The sequence below is a fragment of the Mustela lutreola genome, chromosome 18 (assembly GCF_030435805.1).
Source record: "Mustela lutreola isolate mMusLut2 chromosome 18, mMusLut2.pri, whole genome shotgun sequence".
In the NCBI taxonomy this organism is placed as follows: Eukaryota; Metazoa; Chordata; class Mammalia; order Carnivora; family Mustelidae; genus Mustela; species Mustela lutreola.
The window spans coordinates 36,347,671-36,374,402 of NC_081307.1; the positions used below are offsets into that span (position 1 = coordinate 36,347,671).

The 26,732-nt window shown below is 50.4% G+C and overlaps 1 protein-coding gene across 2 annotated transcripts in view; it reads right to left on the bottom strand.

Moving 5' to 3' along the window:
- MCPH1 (microcephalin 1) overlaps positions 1–26,732 on the bottom strand; it is a 240,908-nt gene that overhangs the window by 10,077 nt on the left and 204,099 nt on the right. For both annotated transcript variants that reach the window (XM_059155872.1, XM_059155873.1), the window contains one exon: positions 3,956–4,193. In XM_059155872.1, coding sequence (XP_059011855.1) covers positions 3,956–4,193 — 238 coding nt within the window. The remainder of the gene's footprint in view (positions 1–3,955; positions 4,194–26,732) is intronic.

Here is a 26,732-nt window from a genome sequence, read left to right on the forward strand (position 1 = left end):
TTGAACATAGCCCAGACAATAAAAGGGCGCCCGAGACTGGAAATATGTCTTCTGTGAAAGGCCAAACTAGCCGTCAGTGATAACACCAATGTGGGGGGTGGGGAGAGTGAAGACAGGGCTAGACGGGGCTACAGCGCAAAAATCTGCAAACTGGTGACAAAGGCTCTGGGGTCTCGGGGCTCCCAACTTTTCTCCAGCCCCTCCCTGAAGACACCAGTCGAGTCACTGGGGACTCTCTTCTCTTACTGTCTTGGTATGTTCGATGGGAATTCTGTTCTAGGGGTGTGCTGGGGAAAGTGAAATTACTGGAACTTGCTTCCATTCCAATGTCAGGTAAAGGTGACATTTTGTTTCCTGGTGCCGGGAATTTGGTTTTTGTTTTCCTGTTTATTTTCATACATATTCAAGTGCCCACAAGTATTTTCTCTCTCAAAAATCCCCATTTCTCCTTCTGGTGCAATGATTCATCGAGAATCTTGGCCTAAGTATACTGCTGTTTCAGGGAAAATGGGCTCTGGGGAATGAATTGGGAACATAATCGTGACCGTTCCAATGGCCTCGTTATAAGGCAACCCAGCATGAAGGAGTCTCTCCACGGAGCGGATGAGTAAGACAGGGCTTAAATTTCACATGGTGAGCCCTGTTTGGAGAGTTCATAAATTCACACCATTCTATGCCAGCAGTACAAGGCAGCAGCCAGGAGGGTCAGCTGTCCGAATGCTCCTTGTCACCCCTGACCAGTGTCCCCCAAAGAAAAAGCTGGAGGTTAGAAGAAAGTCGTATGCTGGAAGAATCATTTAAGAGTTCTGTGGGTTTTTTTTTTTTTAACATAAATGTTGGGTCAGATGGTGAAGGGATAAAAAAGCTTATCTGAAGGAATGAAGTGCGAGGATGATGGAGATCTTAGGGAAAGTGGTGATCATCTTTCTTTCTGCCAAAAAACAAAAACAAAACAAAAAAAAACTTCTCAGAGGTTTCTAATGGCTAAAAAAAAAAAAAATCTGCTTGTCCATCCCCTGTGACTTCATTGTATCTGCATAAACAAAGATCCCATAAAACATAGGAATACATATAAAGGTACTAAAAAAAAACCTTGGAACCTTTTATTTTGGAAAGCAAATGACAAATCTGAAACTGGATACAACAAGCTACTTTTTAAGACTTTTAAATACTTGATTCAAACTACTCTTAAGTCTCAGGGTGACTTAACTCTTACACGCTGATCTAGTTGGAACAAATTTAGAGTATCGCTTTTCATAATTTGTCACAAAATAACTAACTTTCTTTTAAATCGGTGCTTAAACATGGTTTTAATTTTAACTTATAAGGGATTTGATTCCAAATTTTAATTGCACAACATTTTGGGAATAAAATATTGTCTAGACATGCTCCCTGTAGAGGCTCAAGGGAAGGAGAAGTCTTCAGAAGAGAAAATGTTGCTGTGTCAGTGGATACGGTCACCCAGGATCGTGGCCTGTGCCCACTGTGGCTGTGAGGTACCACCGCGGGAAGTCAGTGGGGCGGGGGTGATTACCCTGTGTAACAGAGGAGTACATGGGGTGCGGCGAGAAGAGGTGGTTTGCCTCTGCCCCCACTCGCAGAGCAAGCCAGTGGCACAGCCCTGATGGGAAAGTGCACACAATGCTCAGGACCCTGTGTTTTGTGGGTCTATGCATAGATGCAGAGACATATAAATGAAATCTCCATTATTGGCACAAAGCTGGAGCTATTGTATTGTCCCTCGATTCAAAAAGAGAAGAGTATAAACTCATAAACATGTGAAAAATGCATGTTGTAATACCCAAGTCACCAGAGGCGCCCCGGTGCGGACAGAGGCAGCAGCCAGAGAGTCGGGGGACTCACCTAAGGGGTGAGGATTTCACCATGCCGAGAGCCAAGGATTCCAGAACACACAATACCCGGAAGTTGCCAAGGGCACACGCAGATGGTGTAATCAATGACAAATCAGAAACAGGACATGAATTATGGGAGAGGAAAGAAACCCGGGCCTGCAGCCCCAGCTCTGAAACCCAGAGAATTCCACAGGGCATTGTGAAAGTTAAGCCCTGGGGTCAAGCAGGTAGAGATTTGCCTCCTAAAAACCCCCTCGCAGGACAGCGGAGCAGCAAAACAACGGGAGGAACTGGGCCGGTGGCTGAACTGTGCATGATCTGCGCACAAAAGCCTCGGACAGCAGGAAGGGGCGACAGAGTTCCCCAACCTGGAAATAATAATCGTGCAGGCCTCGACGCTGGCCCCGTGCACGGTACACAGTTTGCAGATGCTGTGAAGATTAGTTGTTGATATGCACTGTTGATATCAATCGTGTGCACAGTTCCGTTAGCCAAATGAGACATTTTTATAAAGCAAAATTCTGGTTTCCAGTTGGTGTCATTTTGATACATGTGCTTTTCTTAAAAAAAAAAAAAAAAAAAAGAACCTGTTTCAGAACATAGGATGTTTTGAAGGTTATATTCTTGGCATTTAGAAAAGAGTAAACAGCCTCTTGGCTTTTGGACTGTAGCTAAAATCATAGATTTTTTTTTTTAAATTTGTTTCCAGGCAGAAGATAAATTACTTTGCACCAGAGAGTAAAAGATTACTCTTGATGGCCATACTTTTAAAATCTATCAAAGGGTGACCATCAGTCATTTAAAAGATATTCGTCAAATGTCTGTTTGGTACACGCAAGCAGCTTGGACACAGGATCTACTTATCTGTTACAATATTGTCGGGAAGGGGTGAGAGAAGCCAGAAGTTTGGGACTTAGAGACACGGGGAGGCAAACAGGAGGCCGGCTCTGAACAGGGAAGCGGGAGGGAGCGAACGCGCTTCAGGAACCTCCGGGAACCAGGGAGAGATCCGGCCAGGGCGCGACACGGAAGGAACTCAGCAAGCGGGGACCAAGAAAAGGTTTCAGAAGAACCCGATTCGGATTCCAGCCTCCAGGCTGCAAGAGAGTGAGTCCTTGTTTAAGGCCCCGGTCTGCGGGACTCGGAAGGACAGCCCTGGCACACTATCACCGTCATGAAACACGGGCCAACAACGTTCATCCCGACGCGGGTCCCCGAGTGCGCCCGCCACGTCCAGCACGATCACCGCACGCTGGCCGCCTGCACCCCCTCCCCGCCGGCGGTCCTCGCTGCCTGCGGATCCCACATCGCAGTCTCGCTTAGCCTACTCCTCCCGGAGACCCCCACGGCTCGCCTGGGCCTGGGGTCACAGACAAGCGCACCTGTCACCACACGGCCCGCCTCCTGGAAAGCAGAGCCCAGCTGGTGCCAGCGCCTGCCCTGGGGAACCGAGGGAAGCGTCGGCATGCCCCATGCCACCGTCGATGCTAGTTTGTACATGACGTTCAGGTCCGATTGTTTTTTTTTTTTTTTTTTTTAAATATGTAGCTTCTCTCGCACGGAAGAGCACCTTTCTGAGCACACAGACAAATGAGTGCCAGGAGCCGTGCACGGGAGAAAGGGGCGGGAGACCAGGGGGCGGGTCCCGGCGGCCGGGCGCGGGCCCTCTGCCCTGAAAACAGAGCGAGCCAGGCACCCGGGAGCGAGAGCGTCCGAGCGGAGGCTGGGCAGGCCCTGAGGTCTGCGGTAGCTGTGGCTAGGCTGGCTCTTCGCACTAGCTAGGGAGGTGAAGTAGGTAGCTTCTAACAGGGTCTCCTCTGTCCTTGCAAACTGTACCTTGGCTGACAGTCAAAAGGAGGAGGGTCTGGGTTGGCTTGTGACTGAGAGTGATTACAGGATTCTGTTACAGCAGATGTGTGGATGCAAAGTATCCATTCCACAGCCCCAAGGCTACATCGCCAGGGGTGTGGGCATCACGCTTCCCCCAGAAAAACCTGCTTGTGTGGCCAGGACCCCAGAACGGTGGCTCTAAGGGGAACACCAGCAGCTATACAACAAGCAGAGGGCACCTTCCCCATCCATCCTTGGGCGCAGGGTCCTACCTAGGATCCAGGTTTCTGACAGATACATGGCGGTCGCCTTCCTCTTTCCTTGAGAGGGTCCGATGAAGATGCCGGCCTGGTGTAGGATTCGCGTGATCCGACCCCCACACAGGAGGACCAGTTCCCGCAGCTTGGCTCTGGGGGGATCGCTGGCCGGGGTGATGAACATCACAGGCTGATCGGCAAACAGGGTTCCCTGGTACCGACCCGCAGAGAGAACGCGCTCCAGGCGGCACAGCTATGGGGCAGAGACAGAGGATCAGCAAGGCATGGCATTGCATTACGTACGGTAGGTCACTGGGAAGTCCATTTCCTTTACGGGAAGAAGACTAGACTGAGGGAAGGCTGAATTCTGAATTGAGGATTCCAGGGAGATCATAACATTTAATGATGACAGACCACGAGCAGATAAAATTGACCTTTGGCAAAACTACAAACAAATTTATAGTCTCCCCTCCCCCCAAAAGGTTAGGCTTTTGAGTTATTACAAATTCTGAACCAAAACAGTGAAAAGGAATCAACCGTTCAGCTGAGTGAGGCGAACAGCTCCGGCATCCTTAAATCCTAGTCAAGCTGCGTGAGTGTGGAAGGAACATGGGGGTGTCGGGAAGGCAGTTGGCGTGCCCGGACCAGGGAGGGGCTTCAGGGCTCCCGGCAGTATGGACGGTCCCAAGAGGGTCCCAGGCCCCAAGAGCTGCCTGCCTCCAGCCCCTTGGCAGAGAGGGCCAAAGGGAGAACGCAGTGACATCAAGCCGAGGTCCTAGAGCTCTTCCCGACTCCTGAGGTGGCGGGGGTGGGGGTGGGGGGGAGTGTGCAGAGGTTGCTTCCAGTGAGTCATCGTGGAAACGGTGATGAGGAATATCAGAGATGGTGGGAAACATTTCAGAAACGGGGATGGTAAACTGTTCTCCTTTTTGTTCTGATAAAGTTGTGGTTGGCGGACTGACCCAAGGGGCGGTGGGAAGGCCTGCTTATTCTAAACAAACATTTCACTAACGACAGATTAGCAAGGACTTCTTTTCAAGTGTGAATACCCTCGGGGAGATGTCGGGGGTGAACCGTCATCCACAGTTTGAGTATTTTAATCCGCTTATTTCCCTGAGGATGGAACTGAACATTTGAGAGAAGTGGGCTCGGAGAAACTAAGGATTTTGACGGGAGATACGTGGGAAGAGAGAGCAAGGGGTGCCCCTCAAGGGAGTGTAACCTGCTCGGGGGCAGTGCGGCAGACGGGGGAGGCCTCCGTCCCTCTGCCTCTCTGATCAAGTTGAATGAGTTCTTCTTCCACGAGGCTTTCATACTCAGAAAACAAGCTCATGATGAAAAAACGTGAGCCAACATTAACAGAACCAACAATACGCTTAAACATGGCCATGAAATTCTCGTCACTCATCCCCAGTTTTGAATTATGCAACGTAAGACATCACATTTATGCACCTTCCTCTGGCCGGGTAAGTGAAATGAAATTGTGAAACTGACCATGAAAGCAACAGTCCTACTCGTGGGTTAACTTTGTTTAATGCTTCCAGTAATTCCTAATATTCCTCTGAGGTAGGGGGTAGAAAGGGTCTCATTTAATTTCGCAGATGAAGACGTGGAGGTGGAAGCCTGCCAAGATATCTGCTGTGGCTAAAATGGTGAGTTGGGCTGCACGAAAAAACCACGATCCCTCAACTTGGTGAGTCACTGTAACTAGAGATCAAGAAAGAATCTTTCTAACGTTGATATTATCCTGCATTTAAAAAACGAGTTATAAAAGTAGTTGATTATTGAAACGAATAAAGTAAAATGGATTTTCCTACATTCAATACTACTGTATGTTATTCAGATCCATTCTTCTCTTTTCTTCCTCAGTGGCGGGGCACAGTCTCTTTTGGGGGGGCGTGGTACTAACCTCTGCAGATCCATGTGTTCAAGATACCTTGGGCTGGGAAGGGGCCCCTAAGACTCAGGATTGCTCCAAGCAAATCATGGTGATCTCATTTCCCTTGCAAAGGACTGGGTCAAGCATGGGCTAGACTTGATCATGGCCAGTAGGATCTGGGAATAAGTCCACTGAGGACAGTCTTTCCTCACTAACATAAACTAATGCATAAGCAACATTACCTCCTATTGGCTGGACTCCGTCATGTTGACCAGAGGGCAGCTGGAGTTCCTGAAGCCGCGTGAGGCCATAAACCATGCTGAGAATGGCCAAGTGGGAAGGCCTAGATCACCTTTCTAAGTCACTGGATTGACCAAGCCAAGAATTTTCCTCCTCCTCCTCCTTTTTTTTTGTTCTATGTCTCGTGGGGGTGCGGGGGATTTCTTTCATTTCTTTAAGCTACTTATTTGTTGAGATTTGAGCTTCCAGAAGCCTGAAGCAGCCCGAGGCTGCCATCCTCAGACCCTGCGCCCTACCAGAGGTAACCCCCGGTAAGGGATGGCTGTGTTTTTCTAAACTCCGTACAATGTTCACACACAAAAACATTCAGGATATGGTTTTTCTTCAAAACAAACACAAAAATAGGATCAAGGCTATATCTTGGTATGTGCATAAGCAATAAATCAAACCCGTATTTAACCCAAGAGGGAAGGACATACGTAAGCCTTTCAAACGGTTAGAATGTGACCTGAGGAGCCGACCGCTCTGAGTCTCCATTCCCTCCCACGTTTACTGAGTGCTTACTGTCTACCGGGCACGTGCAAGATGCTGGGGAAGCAGAGAGGATTAAGACACGGTCCCTGACCTCGGTGTAAAGCACGTAATATGAAAGTCAACAAATGAAAATACTTCCTTTTATTTATTTATTCAGCTTGAAATTAAAGGAGACACAGAATCACAAAGGTCTTATTCTTTACTCAAAACAACTGAGACTACGTGCATGCTGACTTTCTAATCCTAAGTAAAACAATTTCTGGGAGAGCTTAATCAAGATTTAGGTTACCTAAAATTAAAAATTAATTTAGGAATTTGTCCTAGGAATACACTCTTCAATGTATATGAGGACATGCACGGACTGGAGTTCATTGCCATAGAAACGATAATTGGCAAGTTCTAATCATATTACGACTATGGTAGGACCCACGATTCTCATACTGAGCCTCAGCTATGTGCATTCTCTAAGGGAAGGTCTCCAGAACGAGATCCTTCCCCAGGACTGCCCGAGGATACACGGCCCCTGTTACTCAGCCTCAGGCCCCCGGCCCTTTCACCTCACCGGTCCACAGGGCTCTGTCAACACGAGTTCCAGCACAGCCTCACCCTAGAAACCACGTTCTGTCTCTGAAGGCACAGGTCATACACAGGCTTTGCTGCTGGCAGTGCCTCTGCCTTCAGAACCCTGACCGTGGCTGGTCAGCTTCACTCTCTAGCCCAGACCACGGCCGTGCCCCCACTGGTGCATGCGGTGGATGCCAGAGGACGCCCTCTGACCACGCCACCATGCCCCAAAAGCCTCATAGCTGATTATCATCATGGCCTTCTGATTCCATTTCAAACTTGCCAACACACGTTCACTCCAATGTCATCAGCCGTGGGAATGGGTCTGGGTGGCAGTGGGCACCAACAGAAGTGCGGAGGGCACAGATTCCCTGCACGGTGATCCTGGGTAGCTGCCCCTGTCCTTACAGACAGCCTCAGAGATAACCAGGTTTATCAATATTGACCTAAAAATCTCTTGCTAAATGTGGTTAAAAGATTTTTTTTTTTTTTAAATCATAACTCCTCTAGTTCATCTTATTTAAGTCAGCTGCTTGTTTCCAAGGGGAACTAACATGGGGATAGATCGGGAACATGGAGAGGAACCTACAAATGAGCCGAACAGCTGCCTTGCCCCGGGGGTGGGGCCTCCCCTCACCAGACGGGATTCAGCTCACGCCCACAGCCAGGACTCGCTGGCACTGCCGGCGGACCGCTACAGTCCGCAGGCTCCACGCAGGCTAATCTAGAACGCCGCAGTCCGGAAAGGTGACCACAGTCTAAACAGTACAGTTGTCCAAGGAAGCACTGAATGTTACCTACAGAGCCCAGGGTGTTAGCTGAAAACTGATGGACAAAAAGGGGATTAAGTGAAGGTAACAGACTCCTCTAGACTTAATTATCGTCCACCACGAACAGGGCATGTCAGGGGTCTGGGTGAATTTGGGGGTAGAGTTCAAAAGAGTTCCCACCTTTCTCTATGGTGATGTAAAATGAGTGCATAAATATACGTGGGGGGGTGTAAGACAAGGAGAGGGCTGACAGATGGCAGGAATCTGTCCGCCAGGAGATCTGCATTTGAACCCTTGGCTATAGAGGATAAGGACGACTATGGAAAAGTCTCAGTAAAACGAAGATTTTAGCTGTGCTTCAGAAAATGTTGCTTTTGCATTTGTCTTCCTCAAACAAGCAATACTGATTTAATAGCTCAGAACCTTCCAATCTATTCAAAGGGCAGACCGTACCGCCGACACAGCTAAGCAGAGCAGAATCCCCACCCCCCGCCGTCCCTGCGTCCAGCTTTGATGACCCCCAGGTATTTAGCCCTGACCAAGATGTCGAGCCCATGGCGGGGAGGGTACGGGCGGCTCATTTACTCCAGACGTGGGGGTCAGATTTCATTTCGTGAATTTGCCTTCCCCTCCAGGTAGAGCTCACCCAAAAGACGATTCTGAACCACTGCGCGTTTCCATGGGTACCGACAAGCCGCCTACAGCAGAGGAGGTACAAGTCCACCCTCAGGAGATTCTCCAGCAAACTGCTCGACCTCAGAAGCGCCAGAATTAGGGAGGTGAGCTGCTGCTGCCAGTTTGCCTGGTGACACACCAGTACCTTGTAGTGTTGGCTTTGAATAGAGGGTTTCAGACCCCAAAGTCCTAGCGCTTTCCCTAACTCCATGTCGTCTCTGTTCCTCACGGGTACAAGATGGACAAAATGCCTACTCCACACTGTGGCCAACCAATGAAACAAGGCCAGGCCTCTTGAGATGTGATGTCTTCATTTCTTTCCATGCCCCATGCTCAGTGTGGTTATACGCATCTGTATGTGTTAACACTCACAGAACTGGACATTAAATGAGTCAAAATACAAAAATTAAAAACGTTTTTAGCCTTACATTTATCTATACTCCCATTTTTTTTTTTTTTTTTGAAGAAAAAGTTAAGTGTTTCTTCTTCTGTGAAGCCATTTCTGAAGAAGAGCCTCTAAAATCTTACCAACCCACAGCCAGGTCTGCTGACGTGGGACTCTACACGGACCACCGACTAACAGCTCACACAGGAGCTGACCTAGCGGAGCAGAGCGGAGGCTCCCAATCCCAGCAGTAAAAGTGTGCCTTCGTAGCTGTTGCCAGCAGCCGGAAGGGCCTGGGAGATCACAGTGACCATGACTCACATCGGACAGACAGAACACTGAGGCCTGGAAGACAACATCCTTATCTGACATCCAAGATCCTGGCAAAGCTTTCCTGCGCTTCCTAAGATGCAAAATCCTCTTACCACTGGCCGTCACCACTCAGCTTGGGATGGACCAGAAGAACCCACACCACCTTCTGTCCCCTCACTAACACGTTGATTCATTCATCTGAGTCTCAGGCTAAGTTCTAAGGCCTTGAAAATTTAAGGACACAATGTTTGCTTCCTCAGAACTTTCTAGAAAGTCCAGTTTAATAACGGTAACACCTATGTTAAGTCATGGGGTGAGAACCTGGGAAGAATTCAGAGGTAGCTTTTGGCTTGGAAAGTGAGTAGAAAGATGTTTGCTCTGAGGAAAGCACACGGAGGGGGCACTTCAGGTCATTGGGGTCCGAAAGATCATGGTTCAGGGTGACTGCGGGTAACAGGTAAGGGGCGAGGGGCCAGGCAGGTGATCACAATAACAAAAACTAACCATTCCAAGCATTTACGTGCCACAACGATGAGGCTGAATAAGCGGGGGCCAGCCGAACCCGGACTAGACGGTCTGCTGCCGAGTTAATGGGGAGCCACGGAGCCCACCATCTGGGGGACGGAGGCGGCAACAGGCAGGCCCAAAGCAAAGATGTGCAGGGACTTCAACAAGAACGGAGGCAGGACGGGGCGTGGGGAGCGGGAAGGAAGCGACCTGACCAGACTCAATGGGCTGAATGTATCAGAGGTAAAATGAACTGGTCGTCATTGTTACGAGAGAATAAACAAGGTCTGTGGTCCTGAAAAATTCAATAAATACCCATAAAACTATTGTGTTTAATTTTTATGGGATTTAGGCAAATGTAAGAATTGTTACAACAACAAGGTCTTCAAATGAGGACACAGGGACTCCTGAAACCGCATGACCCCCGTCAGTTTTCAATGAAAGCCTGTCCTTGCTGCTCTCCGCAGCTTCCAGTCCTTGCTCTCCCTCCGTAACTGGCCCCAGCTTCGAGTCCTACCTGGTCAGGTAGCCCGGCCCCTCACCTCCCCGCGTCCGCCCTTCTCGTGTCCTGATCGCTACACCTCAGCTCACTCTCCCTCCCGTCTTAACTTCTGGAACGTTAGTAAGACACTTAAGTGATCCTTTGAACACCCTGTATGGTCCCAAGTGCCTGCACCCCCCTTTCCTGATGGGCTTGTCCTGTACCCACCCGAGGCGCTCACGCCTGGTACCAGAGTCACACCCAGCAATGCCCTCTCCTCTCCGAAGCTTACAGCCCAGGCCGGTCGTTTCTATCGTGCCCATGACTCCATCCTTCTCTCTGTTAAGACAGCCTGGTCCCAGTCAACCACCAGCTCACTCCCCCCACCGCACCCCACTGGCCACCCAAGAGCAGGAGGGGACACTTTGCTAGTTCCCCGAGGCTTGGCTGCACCTGTTACTGTAGACAAACTGTCCTTTTATGGGCAAAGCCATGTGTCCACTAGAAACCTGCCCCATCGATCCTCCCTTCCACCCCACATTTTGTCTCTAGCTCAGACCTTCTTCCAGAATCCCAGGCCGAGGCATGCTCTCAGCCTCTCACCTGGATCTCTACCAGACCTCACAGACCCAAAGCAGCCTCTCTTCCTCCCTCAACCTTCTCCTGCAGCCCTCTCTATTTCTGGCTGTGCCATCCTTCCAGGCATCTAGGCCCAAGACACAGAGGTCAGCTTCTCCTCCAAAACACATGCCGATGAGGACCATTTCCCCACCGTTCTGAGCTCCAGCCCAAGTGAGGCCAACACCACTCATCTGGGTTAATGCCTCTGAGCTGGTGTCACCTCTTCGGACTCTTCTCAACAGAGTGAGAATTTTAAAAACCTAAGTCAGGTCATGTCCCTTCTCTGCTCAAAACACTGGTGCCTCATTTCATTCATTCAACAGAAGAGCTGAAACCCTGGAATTAGGCACCATGACAATTGCTTCCCACTTACCTCTTAGCACCTTCCTCCTAGTTCACTCCCCCTTTCCTTCTCTGCTGTTTCTGAACACACCAGAGTACTGTTGCCTCAGGGCCTTTGCACCAACTTTCCCCTCTGCCTGGGACGTTCTTCCTTCAAATGTCCACTAGGCTACTTCCCTTACTTCTCTCGAGTCTTTACTTAGCTGTCAGCATTTCCATGTGGCGTCCTCCACCAACCCCACCCAAAATCTCAATGTCTTTATTCTTTTTCTCTTGCCACATTGTATTGGCTTCTAAGATAACATACGATTTATTCTACACTTGTCACGCTAGAACCCAAGGGCGACATATCCCTGACACCTAGAGCAGTGCCTGGCACATAGCAGGTGCTTAGTTTTACCTGCTGATCAGGGAACTGGTTGAGCGACTATGGGGACATGTGTCTGGGAGCCTGATTTCAGGACAGCTTCTACTCTAGCTACCGCCCTCCCCAGGGGGATATCAGAGCAGCAGTGACAACACTGCTGTTGGATTTCCAGAAAAGGGCAGAGAGCAGGGTGGGCGGGCCCCTGGGCGAAGTTCCACAGGGTAGCAGGGCCGTCAGCTAGGGCAATGCACAGACGGATGACCACGCACATCAAATCGGGGGGGGCAAAAGCGCAGAGGAGGTGGACAGGCGGAGAGAGGAGGTGGTCAGCTGCGGCAGGAGCGAGCACCTGTGTCCGCAGCGGACCAGGGAGGAGAGGGCAGATGGCAGGTCACCTGGGGGAGCGGGCAGAGGGGGCCGGGGCGCAGGTGAGCATCTCGGGCACGATGCCGGGACGCCGGGCACTGCAGAGCACGCACCAGAGAAGACAGGTGTGGCGCTGGAAGAGCAGGGCATGGGTAGAGTGTCCATTACAGGGTCACAGAGGGGGTCGAGAAGGGGTGGTGCTCTCTATGGGAGACTCTGAAGGCAAGAAGGTAAGAGCTGCTGAGGGCAGCAGGCAGAGGACGAGAAAGCTGGGGCGCCAGAGAAACTCCCGCCAGGATGGCAGGAATGCTGACGCCACGGAGCACTGCGCCAGCTGCCGGGAGGGCAGGGGCTGCAAGCCAGGCAGCAGCCAGCCCACACTCGTCTGTCTGTTGCGGCACTCACAGCTGCCGCAGGTGTCCCACGCTCCTGACTGGTATCCTCCTGGGACTCCCGGCAGAGCCCAGTCCCGGCACCAAGACTAACTTCCCTCTGCGGTCTCACATGGTTCCCCAACTCTGTGGTGCATCTGCTTGTCGTGCTACTGACGCCTTCCAAGCCCTCATCTGTAAGTAGGCACCCTCCCAGGGAAGGTCAGGGCACGCACGGCGCAGAGAGAAGCACAGCCGCAGCGACCTCCGAACGCCGCTCTCCTTTGGACCGAACCCCAGCATCAGAAGGGACTGTGTCCACCCGAATTCTGATTCTGTAAGTAAGCAGACCCAGGTTGAGAGTGAGGAGGTGCCGGGGCCACACAGGGAGTGAAACACATGGACTGCCACCGTGGGGTCCCGGAGCTCACATTCCTACGGACTGATCAGGGGCGGTCTGTGGGGCTGCGTGGCAGGGAGTACAGCAACCGCGGGGAGCACGCACGGTCCCGCCAGGCAAGCCCCTCCCTGCCACGGCCGGAGCCACTCTGAGCTTCGGTCTGGGCGCATGCCAACACGGCCCAGGGCTGGGTGGACGGGACAGGAGGGCACAGGGCCACGCAGCCGCCCTCTCGTGCCCGCATTCTCGGCCGCTCTGGGCACTGCCGACAACATCCTGCCCTCTGAAACGTCAGGCCCTCTTGGCCGGGGATGTGCCACCCCTGGCTTTCTCTCTCTTCTCCCCCTGCTCATCTTCTCTCCGGGCCCGTCCTCTCCCTCCCGAGTTCTCTGCAGATAGAGCAACACGCCCACTCCGTACAGAGCTTTCCTCTGGCCTCCGGGGCTGACAACACACCGCCTGCCAGCCTTTCCTTCTGGAAGACTCACAGGCCCTGTACACTTGACACATCTAGACCTTAACTCTTCGTTCCCAAACCAGGTCCCAGTAAATCAGCGCTAACAGGTACAAAGGGCCCACTGCGTGCTGGCACTTACGAGTTCACCATGAGCGACCTCATTGAAACCCTTGAAATAAGCATCTGTGAGACGCTCCCCGTGTGCAGCTGTGAGCCGAGAACGTCACAGAGTCAGCCCCCACGAGGTCCAGCCTTGCCGACCTGCAGCTCGCAGATGGGGTCGGGACCCACCTGGGGTCCTCTCCTGGGCTCTCCCACAGGGAAGTGCATGAAGTACGCTAACCTCAAGTTTACGGCTCCCACGTACGCCGTGTAACCGTGGCCGCCATCAGGGCACTGAACATGCCCAGCTCTCCAGGGGGTGTCCCCGGCCAGGGAGGACGGCCACTCTGAGCGCGGTCATCCTTGGTGACGCAGCTCTGCTCTACGACCGAACTACAGACATGGGGTCCGTGGCACATTCTATTTTATATGTGGCGTCTTTTGCTCAGCACAATATCTGAACACAATTTCCTCTGAAAACCCTCCAATAGCTTCCCAGTACTCGGAGGGAAAAAACAAAACAAAACGAAAACCCTTAAATGGCCTACAAGACTCCATGCCCAGCCCTACATTTGTCTGAGGTTGAATCTGGCATCGTCGTCTCCCTCCTGTCTGTCCTAACTCCACCGTCTGCGCTCCGGTCCTGCGCCCCTGCTGCTCCATACTGGCCGCGGGGCCTTAAAACATGCTGCTGTGGGCGCCTGGGTGGCTCAGTGGGTTAAGCCGCTGCCTTCGGCTCAGGTCATGATCCCAGGGTCCTGGGATCGAGTCCCGCATCGGGCTCTCTGCTCAGCGGGGAGCCTGCTTCCCTCTCTCTCTCTCTGCCTGCCTCTCTGTCTACTGTGATCTCTGTCTGTCAAATAAATAAATAAAATCTTTTTAAAAAAAAAAAAAACATGCTGCTGTCTCTGTGAGGACGGGGAGCCGGTCCCTCATCAGGCAGGTTAACTCCCCCGACCACGTGCGTTTGGGGTCCTTGTCATCGGTTCAGGGGAGCCCGTGCTGTTCCCCAGCGAAGTCAACCCTGCGCCACCCTGTTTTGTTTAAGAAACACTTCGTCCTTCTCAGGTGCCAGCCACTGTTCTACGTGCTCTATGCGTATTAACTTGTTTAATCCTCATAAAAATGCTGCAGCACAGTTAGTTACTCTTACCACCCCCTTTTCCACAGGAGAAACTAAAGACCTAGAGAAGCATCCTGCCTGAGGTCACAAAGCTAATGGATAAGGAGCCAGAGCTGGGAGCTGGGGACCTGTCCTTCCCTGAGGTCACACCGCTTCTGTGTCCTCCAACACTGTACCATTTACAGCGGGGACAGTCTCTGGCCCGGGGAGGGGCTGCTCTCAACAAACGAGTGAACGAACAGGCGCCGGCGACTGTGCTCAGACGACACATCTCAGGGACGACGAGCGGGGGCTACACGCGTGTGCTCGCATGTGGGAGCAGTGGTCCACCCTTATCTACAGCGTTGCTCTCCACGGTCCAGGCTACCGGTCCCCGCGGGCAGCTCCCAAGCAGACCCTCCTCCCGGTGTGTTATCGGCAGGTCAGCGGGAACCTAGGGCTACAGCACGCGATGCCCACGTCACCCACCTCGCTCCCTCGCATCTCGCAGGCTTTTTACCGTCCCGCGTCAGCACAGGGTGAGGTGATATGATGTCCTGAGAGAGAAGAAAGACCACATTCATAGAACTTCCATGATGGCCTATGGCTAGAGTTGGGTTTTCTGGTGGTTAATCTCACACTGCGCCTGGCACAGGAATGAAATGCAATCCCAGGTATACACGTACAGGAAAACACACACCCTATCCAGGCTTCCATGGTCCCTGTGGTCTGAGGCGTCCACGGGGCGTTTGGATGTGCTCCCTCAGATAAAGAGGGGACGACTGTGTCCATGCTTCAGTGTCTGTTTATGCTGCAGGGACAGTTTTGTTTTTGTGGGTGAGATGGTCACTTGGAAGCTGAATCTGCAGGACCAGCCATGAGGCGACAGCTCTGTTACTAACTCGGGTCCAGGCCACATGTCCGCAGCCTTTGCTGGACAAGCCCACGGTGTCTAACTTAGAATATGGCAGTATAAGTCATCTTCCCCCTAACCTGGCACCTGGTTCCTGGTTCCCCTACTGTCCCAGCCGCCCAGTCTCAAGACCTCAGGAACACCTTTGACTCTCCCTCTGCCTGGCCCTGCAAAGCCCCGTTAGCCAAGTGGTCAGCTCTGCACAGTTCCTGAGCTAGCGCCCAAGTGATACAGCGGAACGTGGGTTTAAATCCCAGCTCTACTGCTTTGTCTCTGAGTGGCCTTGGAGTAAGTACTCAAGGACCCTAAGTCTCAGCTTCTGCAAGTGTAATAACCACAATATCTACCTAGCAGATCTACCTAGCAGGAAGCAGCTCCATCGTTCAAGTGTCCAGCACTTAATTTCGGCTCAGGTCATGGTATCAGAGTCGTAAGATAGAGTCCCAGTGTGGAGCCTGCTTGAAGATTCTGTCTCCTCCTCTCTCTGTCCCTCCTTCCTCACACATTCTCTCTCTCTTGAAAAAAAGAAAAAAAAAAGTTGGAAGGAAGTAGATATAAGTGAAGTACAATGCATGGCCCCGAGGGGTAAATAAACCCTGCTTTTGTGTTACTATTAGATAACTACCCCCTTCCCCGGGGCCAGTCTCTCTGTTTAACCTCTTAGAGAGTAGGGCTCCAGGGGTTGGCTTGGACAAGCTAATAGCTACTGATTATGATTACTGATTCCTGATTATGATTGCGGTTACGAAGGCAGTGACCATTAGAACCAACAGTTAAGATATTAAATAGTAACTGCTAACGTTTACTGAACATTGCATGCGAGCACGTACGTTCCATGAAATACCCGGTTTTAACCATTACAAAATCCTGTGAGGCGGACACCGTTATTATTCATGTTTTGCAGGTAATAAACTGGGGTGCTGAGTACTTTGGCCGATGGAGGGCCGAGCACCCAGACTGCATCTGTCTGACACAGGGCCTTCACCCTGAAACACACTACCTGAAGGTTCACAGCCTGCAGAACTCAGGCATGGCTAACAACCTCTGGATTTCTAAGTATGAAGAGATGGACATGAATCAGTCCCGGTGACGGTAACTACCTGAGCTTCAGGTCTTCTAGAACCACCTTCATCTTTCAGATAGGTCTAACTTGATTAAGTTTCTCTAGTTCAAATTTAAGCTGGATTTCTTGGCTAATGTGAGATGTGGATTTATAAAAATTGCACGTGGAGCCTGGCCCCTCCATCCTATAGCTCCGTGATTCTGCATTACGTAAGTCTGTTAGGTGTGGTTCCTTGGGTGCAAAATACAGATGATGCCCCCCCGCCCCCCCGCCCTGAGAGTTACTGTGGATCAATCACATCCTCCAGCTCGCTACCTTGCCATCCAACACACACCCAACATTGCTGAGTAAGGGGCTGTCTGTCGAGCCTCTGTCCTTAGAGAATCTTACATAATGCCCAGGGGGATAAGCCAATTAAGGAGATGCATCTAGATGGTAGACAGCTGCCAGGTCTGCAACTTCCCAGGTTTGAGTTCGGGGGTCAGTACAGAGTGGCCTCTGTCCCCACAGTGTTCCTACAGATGGGATGAGACCCAGTGGCAACATAGCCCCACGCAGCCGCACTGACTTAGGAGAAGAGGCGCATGCGACTTTTAACAGCCTGACCACGGGGAGACCCGTGCCTTTCAAAGCAAAAAGACACTAAAGGCCAGTAAACACGGTACAAAAGATTCCAAGGTTCCTCATGGTTCTCGGCAGAAGAAGACTCATGCAAAAACGAGTGTTGTCAGACTTGGAGATGAGGTTTCTAAATTCAGCACTGTTTTTAATTTTTTTTAAATTATTTTTTATTTTTTCCTAGCTTTGTTGACATTTTTCTAGCGTTACTGACATATAAACAGCATTGGCTCTCATACCACCGTTTGAAACTCTTTTGGAAGTAAGAGTGAAGAGAAATTCCAAAGACGTTACCCCCCCCCCCCCCAAAAAAAAAAGAGAGAGAGAGAGAAAAGAAAAAAATTCGGTAAGGATGGAGGAATGGAGGAGGGGTAGGAGAGACAAGCCTCTGACTGGCTTGCTGGCCAAGCCCGGGTGACATTCTTCAATAATGAAACTCCCAGGAAAAATCAAATCCATGCCGCTGTGGAAGTCGGGGAATGGAAAGGCCTGTCCAGTGCGAAGGGGCTCTCTCCGAAGACGTTTTTGTCAACACCTCGTTTTAGGCAAGGAGTGACAGAAAGCACATAAGGAGACTCCCTGTGGCTTCCCTTTCCCAGCAGCCGCCGGATGAGCCCGGCCGTCTGTTGGACATAACGCACGACAGGGTAAGCCGAGGCCCAAGGCTTTTTCCTCTAACTTTCACTGAGCGCTCTCAAGACGTCGGCCCTGGAACTCTGCATGCGCCAAACTCGGATTTTTTTTTAAAGGCGTCACTTGAGTTTTAAAGGCTACGTAAGTGATGGGAACAGAATCGTCTTGGGAATCCACAAATAACTTTTTAGAAAGTCATAAATCTGCATCTCATGCCTCATAGTTTTCAACAGCTGCAAGAAATAGGTCAGAGCTCGAGCCCGGTAGGTTCCCCTTCCCGAGCAGCGGGAATGAGGGCGGCCCCGGGCCTCGTCCATGTGCTTCTGCGGGAAATACCTAGGCCCCCCGGCCACACTTGGACCTGAACTGCTTTTAATTCTTGTTTTTCAAAAATCATGATCAAACACCCATGCGCATAGCTTCTTGGTTTTATAGAAAAACTTCTTTGACCCTTTAAGAACTGTCTGGTATGTGGAAAAAAAAAAAAAAATTGTAAATTTACAAAAATACTAGAGCAATTCCACAGTGTAATATAAAGTTGGGGAGTTCTAATCAAATATTGGAAAGGGCCAGCAACCAGCCACAGGGAGGCATGGCAGGTGCTTGTCCTAGCTGCCCTGAGAATGGCCTGGAAGGCTTCAAAAATAGTGTCACAACCGCCACCCCCCCAGGCCAGTGAGTGGGGGGAGGTGAGCCTGGGCAGCAGGTGCTTTTGAAGCTCCCGAGGTGATGCTAGGGTTCTCAACCTGGACGGGACCTGCAGCCACCCAGGAAGGAGAAAAAGGGACTGCAGGGAACCCCCAAGCCCAGACATTCTGACGCAGTTAAAGGGAGTGTGGCCTGGGGAGCAGGAGTTTAAAATCTCCCCACGTGACCCAATAGAGCCAGAAGCACGGCATTCTACTCCCAGAGCTCTGAACAGAAAGCAGTTTCCCCGAGAATCAACAAGACGAGGGGGTACCCTCTGCCTTGCCCTGATCTGTCTACCGAAGAGAACGACAAACGTCCGTGGTCTCCAGAGTCTTAGGAGGGAAATAAATCAGGAGAGCAACTCGGTTTTGGGGATTGCAATTTTAATTCCAAAACAGATCTGCCACCCACGAAAAGATGAGCCCTCTGTTCCCTAACAGGACTTCTCCAGTTCTCTCTGGATTCTCCCAAGGCAGCCACCTGCCTTTCCTCTCCCTTCTCGGCAGGCCCCTCCCTGCCCTGCACGCAGCCCCACCACACGGCCGGAGCCAGCGTGCATGGCTGGGGCTGGGGGGGGGGCAGGGGGCAGGGTGGGCTCCGAGCCGCACTCCACCTCAGCAGGTAGGCCTGCCCGTCCTTCCTGGCTCCTCTGGTCCCACTGGTCCCGCCGGCCTGGGCTATAGTGTGGCCTGCTGGGGGTGAGCGCTGGCCATGGCCCTAGCCAGGACTCCCCTCCTGGGGCTGACCAGCATGCCACCTGGTGGCCTTCCTCCCCCAGAGTCCTGGGGGAGGCCTGTGGGTCTCCCACTCTGCTGCCAAGCGCCTCCTGGTGAGGACCCAGCTTTACTATATGGAATCATAGTTTCCCAGGGCTGCAATCTCTTTGTTTATTTTCTTTTGGTCTCCACATTTTCTCATGGGCATCTTTCTCCCTCCGAGGTATCTGCCTTGCACACGGCTGTTCAGTGTAGAGGGGGCAGAGAAAGGCATTTCCTCTGTGCTCTCCCGTGAGCCCACGGTCCCCAGCTGCAGGACTCGGGGAAGGCCCTCCAAACAGGGCGCGCATCTTGTTTTAGAGCCAATGACCGTGACACCGCACATGAATCAGGCTTCGTAAAGAAGGCTTCATTCAAAGCCGCACTGTGGATGGAGTTAGAAAACGACCTATTGTCCGTTTTCCTTTGAGGCCCTTTATAATCCACTGTTGTGAATTTCCAAGTTAGAGTGCCTTTTATTTGAGTCTTCAAAACCTTTCTTTCCTTCTCTTGAGGGTTTCCAGAGAGTTTAGATATTTTAATCTCTACACAAGTAAATGAAACAGCTTTATCATTTGAAGTTTTCAAGGATTGGTTTTCCCTTATAATCAGACATATTCTTCCAAGTCCAAGGGGAAAAAGCACTCTCCAGAGTCCCGTAACACGTCTGGACTTCGCCGCCTGTAGAAGCCACTGAACTAACCAAATGTTTAAAATCTCATCTACAAGTTTTTTCTAGTAAAGTGAAATTTACCAGTCTGCATTTATTGTTTTTCTAAAAAAAAAAAAAAATTACCGTTTTTTTATTTTACAAAAACAATTTAATTTCCAGTGCTTGAAAATGAAATTTTATATTCTCTCTATCCTTCACATGAAAGCACAGGCCAGAGCAGCCCCCCTCCCCCTGGGTTTTCCAAGAGCCTCCTCCTAGACGCGCATATCTCCCCCCAGGATCCGGCACACAGGGTCTGGCCACTTAGGCATAAGGACTGTTCTAGAAGAAACCGTGGTTTGTGGCATTACGTCTCAGTTTAAGGACATGTCCTGCTTCATATCTATGATTTATTTGCTGCCGAGTCTTTGGTCAGAAATGCAACCCCGGCCATAACATTTTCCTGATGATCCGCCTTATACTGTGGTTTCTGGGAACGCATCACAGGGAAAGGCCAGGGACTCCCTGCTCTTAAGTTTCAAAACACTTCTCCGTGGGTGAATCTAGTTCTTTCTCAATGACTATGAAGTCCCCAGGGAACAGGGGTACAGTGGGGGAGGAAAAGGACAACTGACAAACTCGGGGGAAGGAGAGATTCTATCTGGATGTCAACATTTGGAAGAAGGGATTAAAAAATGCCTCCCCCCGGCGCATGAGTGGGTGACCCTTCTAGACTTTCGGAGCCTGGCAAGCACAGGGGGTGGTGAGGTACCAGGAGGCCTGGGCTCCTTCTGGTTCCACACTCACGGCTGACTATGAGGTCATGATCCCGAGGACCTCACTTTACCTCTACCCCACCTTAAAGGGGAGCTATAAGGAGGAAATAGGAGGGCCCCTGGGTGGCTCAGGTCATGATCCCGGGGTCCTGAGACTGAGTCCCTCACTGGGCTCCCTGCTCTGCAAGGAGCCTGCTTCTCCCCTCTGCCTGTGTCTGAATGAATGAGTGAATGAATGAAAAAAGGAGTAACAGAAGGAGCAGAAAGGCTGTGTTGGTTTACCACTTCTCTATGCTCAAGTTCTTAGCCTATAAAACAAAGGGCCAGTACTAGATAATTTCCTAATCTTCTTTTTGTGTGGATACTTTTGAGTTGATGGCTCTTTCTGATCAACTTCTTGGCTCTTTTTTTTTTTAATCAATTAAATTGAGAGAGAGAGAGAGAGAGAGAGAATGAGAAGGAACAAGTTGGGGGAGGGTAGAGGGACAAGAAGGCTCCCTGCTGGAGCCTGATTTGGGGCTTGATCCCAGGACCCTGGGATCATGACCTAAGCTGAAGGCAGAGGCTTAACACACTGAGCCACCCAGGTGCCCCAACTTCTTGGCTCTTACTTCTTTGAACTTAGCAACTCAATTTCCCACCCCACCAGCTAATTTCAAAAGCTTTACTGTACTTGGTTTTAGAATTCTAAGAAACTGGGTCCATATTATAAAAAGAAGCTAGAAATTCAGACGTTCACTGGAACATCCCATTGTATTCTAACGTCCTCCATCAGTTAGTCCTAGAGGTTTCTGAGGGGACTGCAGGAGGGGGAGGTTTATCGTTCTTTTCGATGCTGCTTTTTAACTGAGGGTACTGGAATCCACCCCAGAAACCATTTGAATGGTTCGGTTTCTACTTTTCTACTGGCTGAGGGTGCGTCCACCATCCCTGTGGAAGCTCTGTCCCTGGGAAGGCAGAGACAGGAGTGGTTCAACACCTGAAAACTACTCCACCCGGTGCGGTGGCAGCAGGAGGTGAGGACAGATGAAAGGAGGGGCCACGGACCAGCCTCTCCCTGCTCCTCAACCAGACAAGCTTTCCAGCTAAGCCTGTCTCCTACCTGCTGGAAATGGTGTGAGAACCAAAAGAGACAAATGCCATAAGGCCTCACAAATGTAAAAGTTCACATAAACATAAGAGAAACAGTTTTCAAACTTAAAAAAAAAAAAAAAAAAAAAAAAAAAAAAAAAAAAAAAAAAACAACTTAGTTGAATACTGGCTTGTAATCTTATAAATGTTTGATATTGTAGCCAAATAATTTTTAAAACTGACATGCAAATCAAGCATTATTAAAAAAGTGCACCTATTTTCATGGAGATCAAATACCTCAGTAGACCTACTTTTTTCTGCAGCACAAAATCAACACATTGAGAATACAGCCATTCCTCCAATATATTGCTGGTTTGGCGCCAGACCACCACAATAAGGCAACAAAGTGAGTCAAACGAATTTTCTGCTTGCCTAGTACCTATGAAAGTCATGTTTATACATACTGTAGTCCACTGAGTGTGCAATAACGTTGTCTAAAAAACTAATGTACACACTTGAACTTAAAGATCCTTTATTACTAAAAACTGCTATCATCTGAGCTTTCAACAAGTTGTCATCGTTTTGCTGGTGGAGTCCTGCCTCATTGTTGACGGCTGCTGGTTGATCAGGACGGCGGGAGCTCAAGGTGGAGTAGCTGTGACAACTTCTTAAAATAAGACAAGGAGGTCTGGCACATCAATCAACTGTTCCTTTCACGAGTGATTTCTCGGAGCATGTGCTGCAGTTTGATATTCTTTTTAAAATTTTTATCTTAATTTCAGCATAGTTAGCACACAGCTTTGTTTTGGTTTCAGGGCTAGAATACAGGGGCTCAACGGTTCCCTACATCCATTCCATATTCTATATTTCCATACCAGTGCTCATGCTGATGAGTGCACCTTAAGACTTGACTTACTTATTTGCGAGAGTGAAGGAGAGCAAGCACGGGCGTGGGAGAACGGCAGAGAGAGAGGGAGAGGCAGGCTCTCTGCTGAGCAGGGAGCCGGATGTGGGGCTCAGTCCCAGAACCCTGAGATCACAACCCAAGCCAAAGGCAGGTGCTTAACAACAGAGCTACTCAGGAGCCCCATGACAAGTACTCTTAACCCCCTTCACCTACTCCAGCCCATTACTACAACGGAATATTTCTCAGCCATAAAAAAGAATGAAATCTTGCCATTCTCCACAACATGGACGGAGCTAGAGAGTATGATGCTAAGTCAGAGAAAGACAACGACCATCTGATTTCACTCCTATGTGGCATTTAAGAAAGAAAACAACTGAAGAGTTTGCTACCATGTTACCCACAGAACTTCTTTCAGCTCTGGAGTCAGTCCTCCCAAACGCTGCTGCTGCTTTATCAGCTAAGTTTACAGAATGTTCTAAATCCTCGGTCGTCATTTCAACAGTCTTCCCAGCATCTTCACCAGGAATGGAGTCCATCTCAAGAGCCCACTTTCTGGGCTCCTGCGCGAGAAGCAGCTCCTCGTCTGTCCGAGTGTGACCCCGAGAGCACAGCGGTGCAGCCCCGTCTGCAGGCTCCTCTTCGGATGCCCATTCTCCGGCCCCTTCCGCCCCATCTGTGGGTCCCTCCTCCACCGAGTCTCGGACCCTCCAAGTCATCCGTGCGGGTTGGATCCCTTCTTCCAACCTCCTCTTTCTGCTGATGTTCTGATCTCTTCCCAGGAATCACAGATGTTCTCAGTGGCATCTAGAATGGTGAATCGTTTCTGGAAGGGTTTTACTCTGCCCAGATCCCTGAGAGGAATCACCACCTACGGCAGCTGTAACCTTACGAAACGCATTCCTTCAGCGAGAAGACTTGAGAGTTGAAATGACTCCTTGATCATGGGCTGCAGGACGGACGCTGCATTAGCGGCGTGAAAACCACATTACTCTCAGGGTCTGTCTCCATCAGAGCTCTTGGGTGACCGGGTGCCTTGTCAGCGAGCAGCAGTGTTTTGAAAGAAATCTTTTTCTCTGAGCATTTGGCCCCAATGGGGGATTTACCGTATTGGGTGAACCGTGTTGTAGACAGACGCACCGTCATCCAGGCCGTGTCGTTCCATTTGTAGGGCCCAGGCAGAGTAGACTGAGCGTGACGCTGAAGGGCTCTAGGATTTTCAGAATGGGACGTGCGCGCTGGGTTCCACTTAGAGTCACCAGCTGCATCAGCCCCTCACAGGGGAGCCGGCCTGTCCTTCGCAGCTCTGAAGCCGGGCATTGACTTGTCTGTGGCTGTGCAAGTCTGAGATGGCGTTGTCTCCCGACAGAAGGCTGTTTCGTCTACACCGGCAGTCCGTTGTTGAGTGCAGCTGCCTTCCTGAGTTCTCTGAGCTGGATCTCCTGGGTGACTTGCTGCAGCGTCTCCGTGGGCACCTGCGGCCTCACCTGGTTCTTGCATCTTACAGAGTCGGCTTCTTTCCTTAATCCCACTAACACGCCTCTGCTGCTTCAGATGTTTCTTCCGCAGCTTCCTTACCTCTCTCAGCCTTCATAGAACTGAGCGGAATTAGGGCCTTGCTCTGGATCAGGCTTTGGCTTAAGAGAGTGTGGTGGCTGGTTTGATCTTCTGTCCAGATCACTCGGACTTTCTCCATATCCGTGATAAGGCTATTTCCCCTTCTTACCATCCATGTTTCACTGGCGAAGGCCTTTGAATTTCCTTCAAGAGCTTTCCCTCCACACTCACAGCTTGGCTGTTTGGCACAAGAGCTTAGCTGTCAGCCTATCTCTGCTTTGGACGTGACTTCCTCACTAAGCTTCATCATTTCTAGCTCCTGGTTTAAAGTAGGTGATGTGTGACTCTTCCACTTAGAGGTTGTTGCATGGTTATTAACTCGCCTCATTTCAATATTGTCATGTCTCAGGGAATAGGGAGGCCCGAGGAGAGGGCGAGAGAAGGGGAGCTGCTGGCTGGTGAGCACTCAGAACACACACGCTCTTCACTGCCTTGTCCGGGTGTGCGTTTGCGGCTCACAGAGCAACGACAGCACTGATATCAGAGACCCCTGGTCACAGATCACCGTAAGAAATACAGTCATAACGACAAAGTGTCAGATACGACGAGAATGACCAAAACGTGACACGGACACGTGAAGTGAGCAAACACTGCTGGAGAAATGGTGCTGATTGGCTTGCTCCAGGGAGGGTTGCCACAAGCCTTCAGTTTGTAAAAACACAGCATCTGCGAACTACACTCAAGCGGCAAAGGGTGAGGAGTGATGGCTTCAGACTCAGCCACCGACTGAATCTCAGGTTAGATCTCTTATAACTGACCACGACCTATTTCTGAATCCCGGGTCAGCCTTATGAATACGCAGCACCTAGATCATTTACTGAGGGTGGGGACAATGCTTCCTTGCCCAAACCCACATCCTATACCTCCCTGCTGATGCCTTTAGTATCCACGATATCTGGAGACACAGTGTTGCTGGTGGAGGGAACGCACTGGCCTAAATTCACATAAATGCATAAACCTGGGGTCTCATCTTTCCAGCAGTGTGAGTGTGCTTATTTCCTTATGCTTAGCTTTAAAAATCCGCTTTAGTGACTATACAAGTACCCTATGTAAGTACCCATTTATAAGGGACAATTTATACAAGTACCCACTTAAAAGGGACAAAGGACAAACACATTCACCCACTCAGTCACACCTCAGCCAAGATGAGAAGATTTCCATCAGCATGAAAAGTTCATTCCTGTCCTTTCGCATTCGGTTGTGGTCCCAGGCTCTCGACAACCACCAGTCTGCTCTGTCACCCTCCCTAGACAGAGTCAGCCTGCCCCGGAAGTTCGCACAAAGGGAACACGCGGCAGCGCTCCTTTGGCTCGGACTTCCTTCGCGCCGGGTGATGGGTCCGACACTGAGCCATGCTGCTGAGTGTGTAAGTCGCCTGGTTTTCCCTGCGCTCGTTGGTGCGTTACTGAGCGAATATCCCGTTCAGTATCTTTTCTCGTGCTTTCGTGCTGCTCATCCAGCTTGTTCGGTGAAGCTCTGTTCTCACGCCTTGCCCATTTGTAAGGAACTTCAACTGGGTTGTAAGAATTCTTCATACTTTTTTTTGAAAACAGGTTTCCTTCCAAATGTATGGAGCAGGAGTCCTGTCCAGGGCTTGCCTTTTCATTCCCTTAATGATGCCTCTCAAAAAACATAACCGTTTTTTATTATCGGGTCCAACTTCCCGATTTCCTTCTACGCCCCGCACTTGTGTGGGCAGTTGTGTCCTGCACCAAGGGCTTGGAGATTTGTTCCTAGAAGTTTGATCAGCCAGGATTTTTTGACAAAGCGCAAGGTGTGGAAAGCTCACTAGAGAAGAGGCACGAGATGGGGAAGAGGAGGATAAAATGAAAAAGAAAAAAGATGAGAAATGAAAAACTTAAAGACAAAACAGACCTGGCCCCTTGGATAATTACTGACACGATGGAACTGTGAAAACAACCGCGTCCCACAGAACCGGAACCGGACGGAAATGGCTGTGGATGAATGGAGAATCGGGCAGTCGGCCTTTATCACTCTCCGGGAATCTCAGAAATTTAGGGTGGATTCGTTCCTGGAGAAATGAAGACCGATGGCCGGGGAGAGCAGAGACGGGGCTGATGCCTCGGGTGCAGAACTCACTCACCCTCACGAGGTACTCACACACTCACCCACACGAGGTACGCACACACTCGCACACACTGTGTACTCACACACTCACCCGTACCACCCGAGGTACGCACACAGTTACCCACACAAAGTAATACCACACTTGCACAAACTATGTACTAACATACTTGCACACACTATGTACTAACACACACACATATTATATACTAATACACAGTCACACAGTGTACTAGCGCCCACATACAGGACATACACACTCGCACACACTATGTATAAACACACACTATGAACTAGTGTACTAACCTGATATACTCACATACACACTATGTACTCATACTATGTACTAACACACACTCGCACATGCTACGCACTCACACAATTGCACATACGAGGTCCTAGCACACACACTACACTAGAGCTCATACACGATGTACTGCCACAGTCACATACACGATGTACTGATACAGTCACTATACACACTCACGTACTACACACAGTCACACACAAATTTTATATGTCTGTGTATGTGTGTGTGTG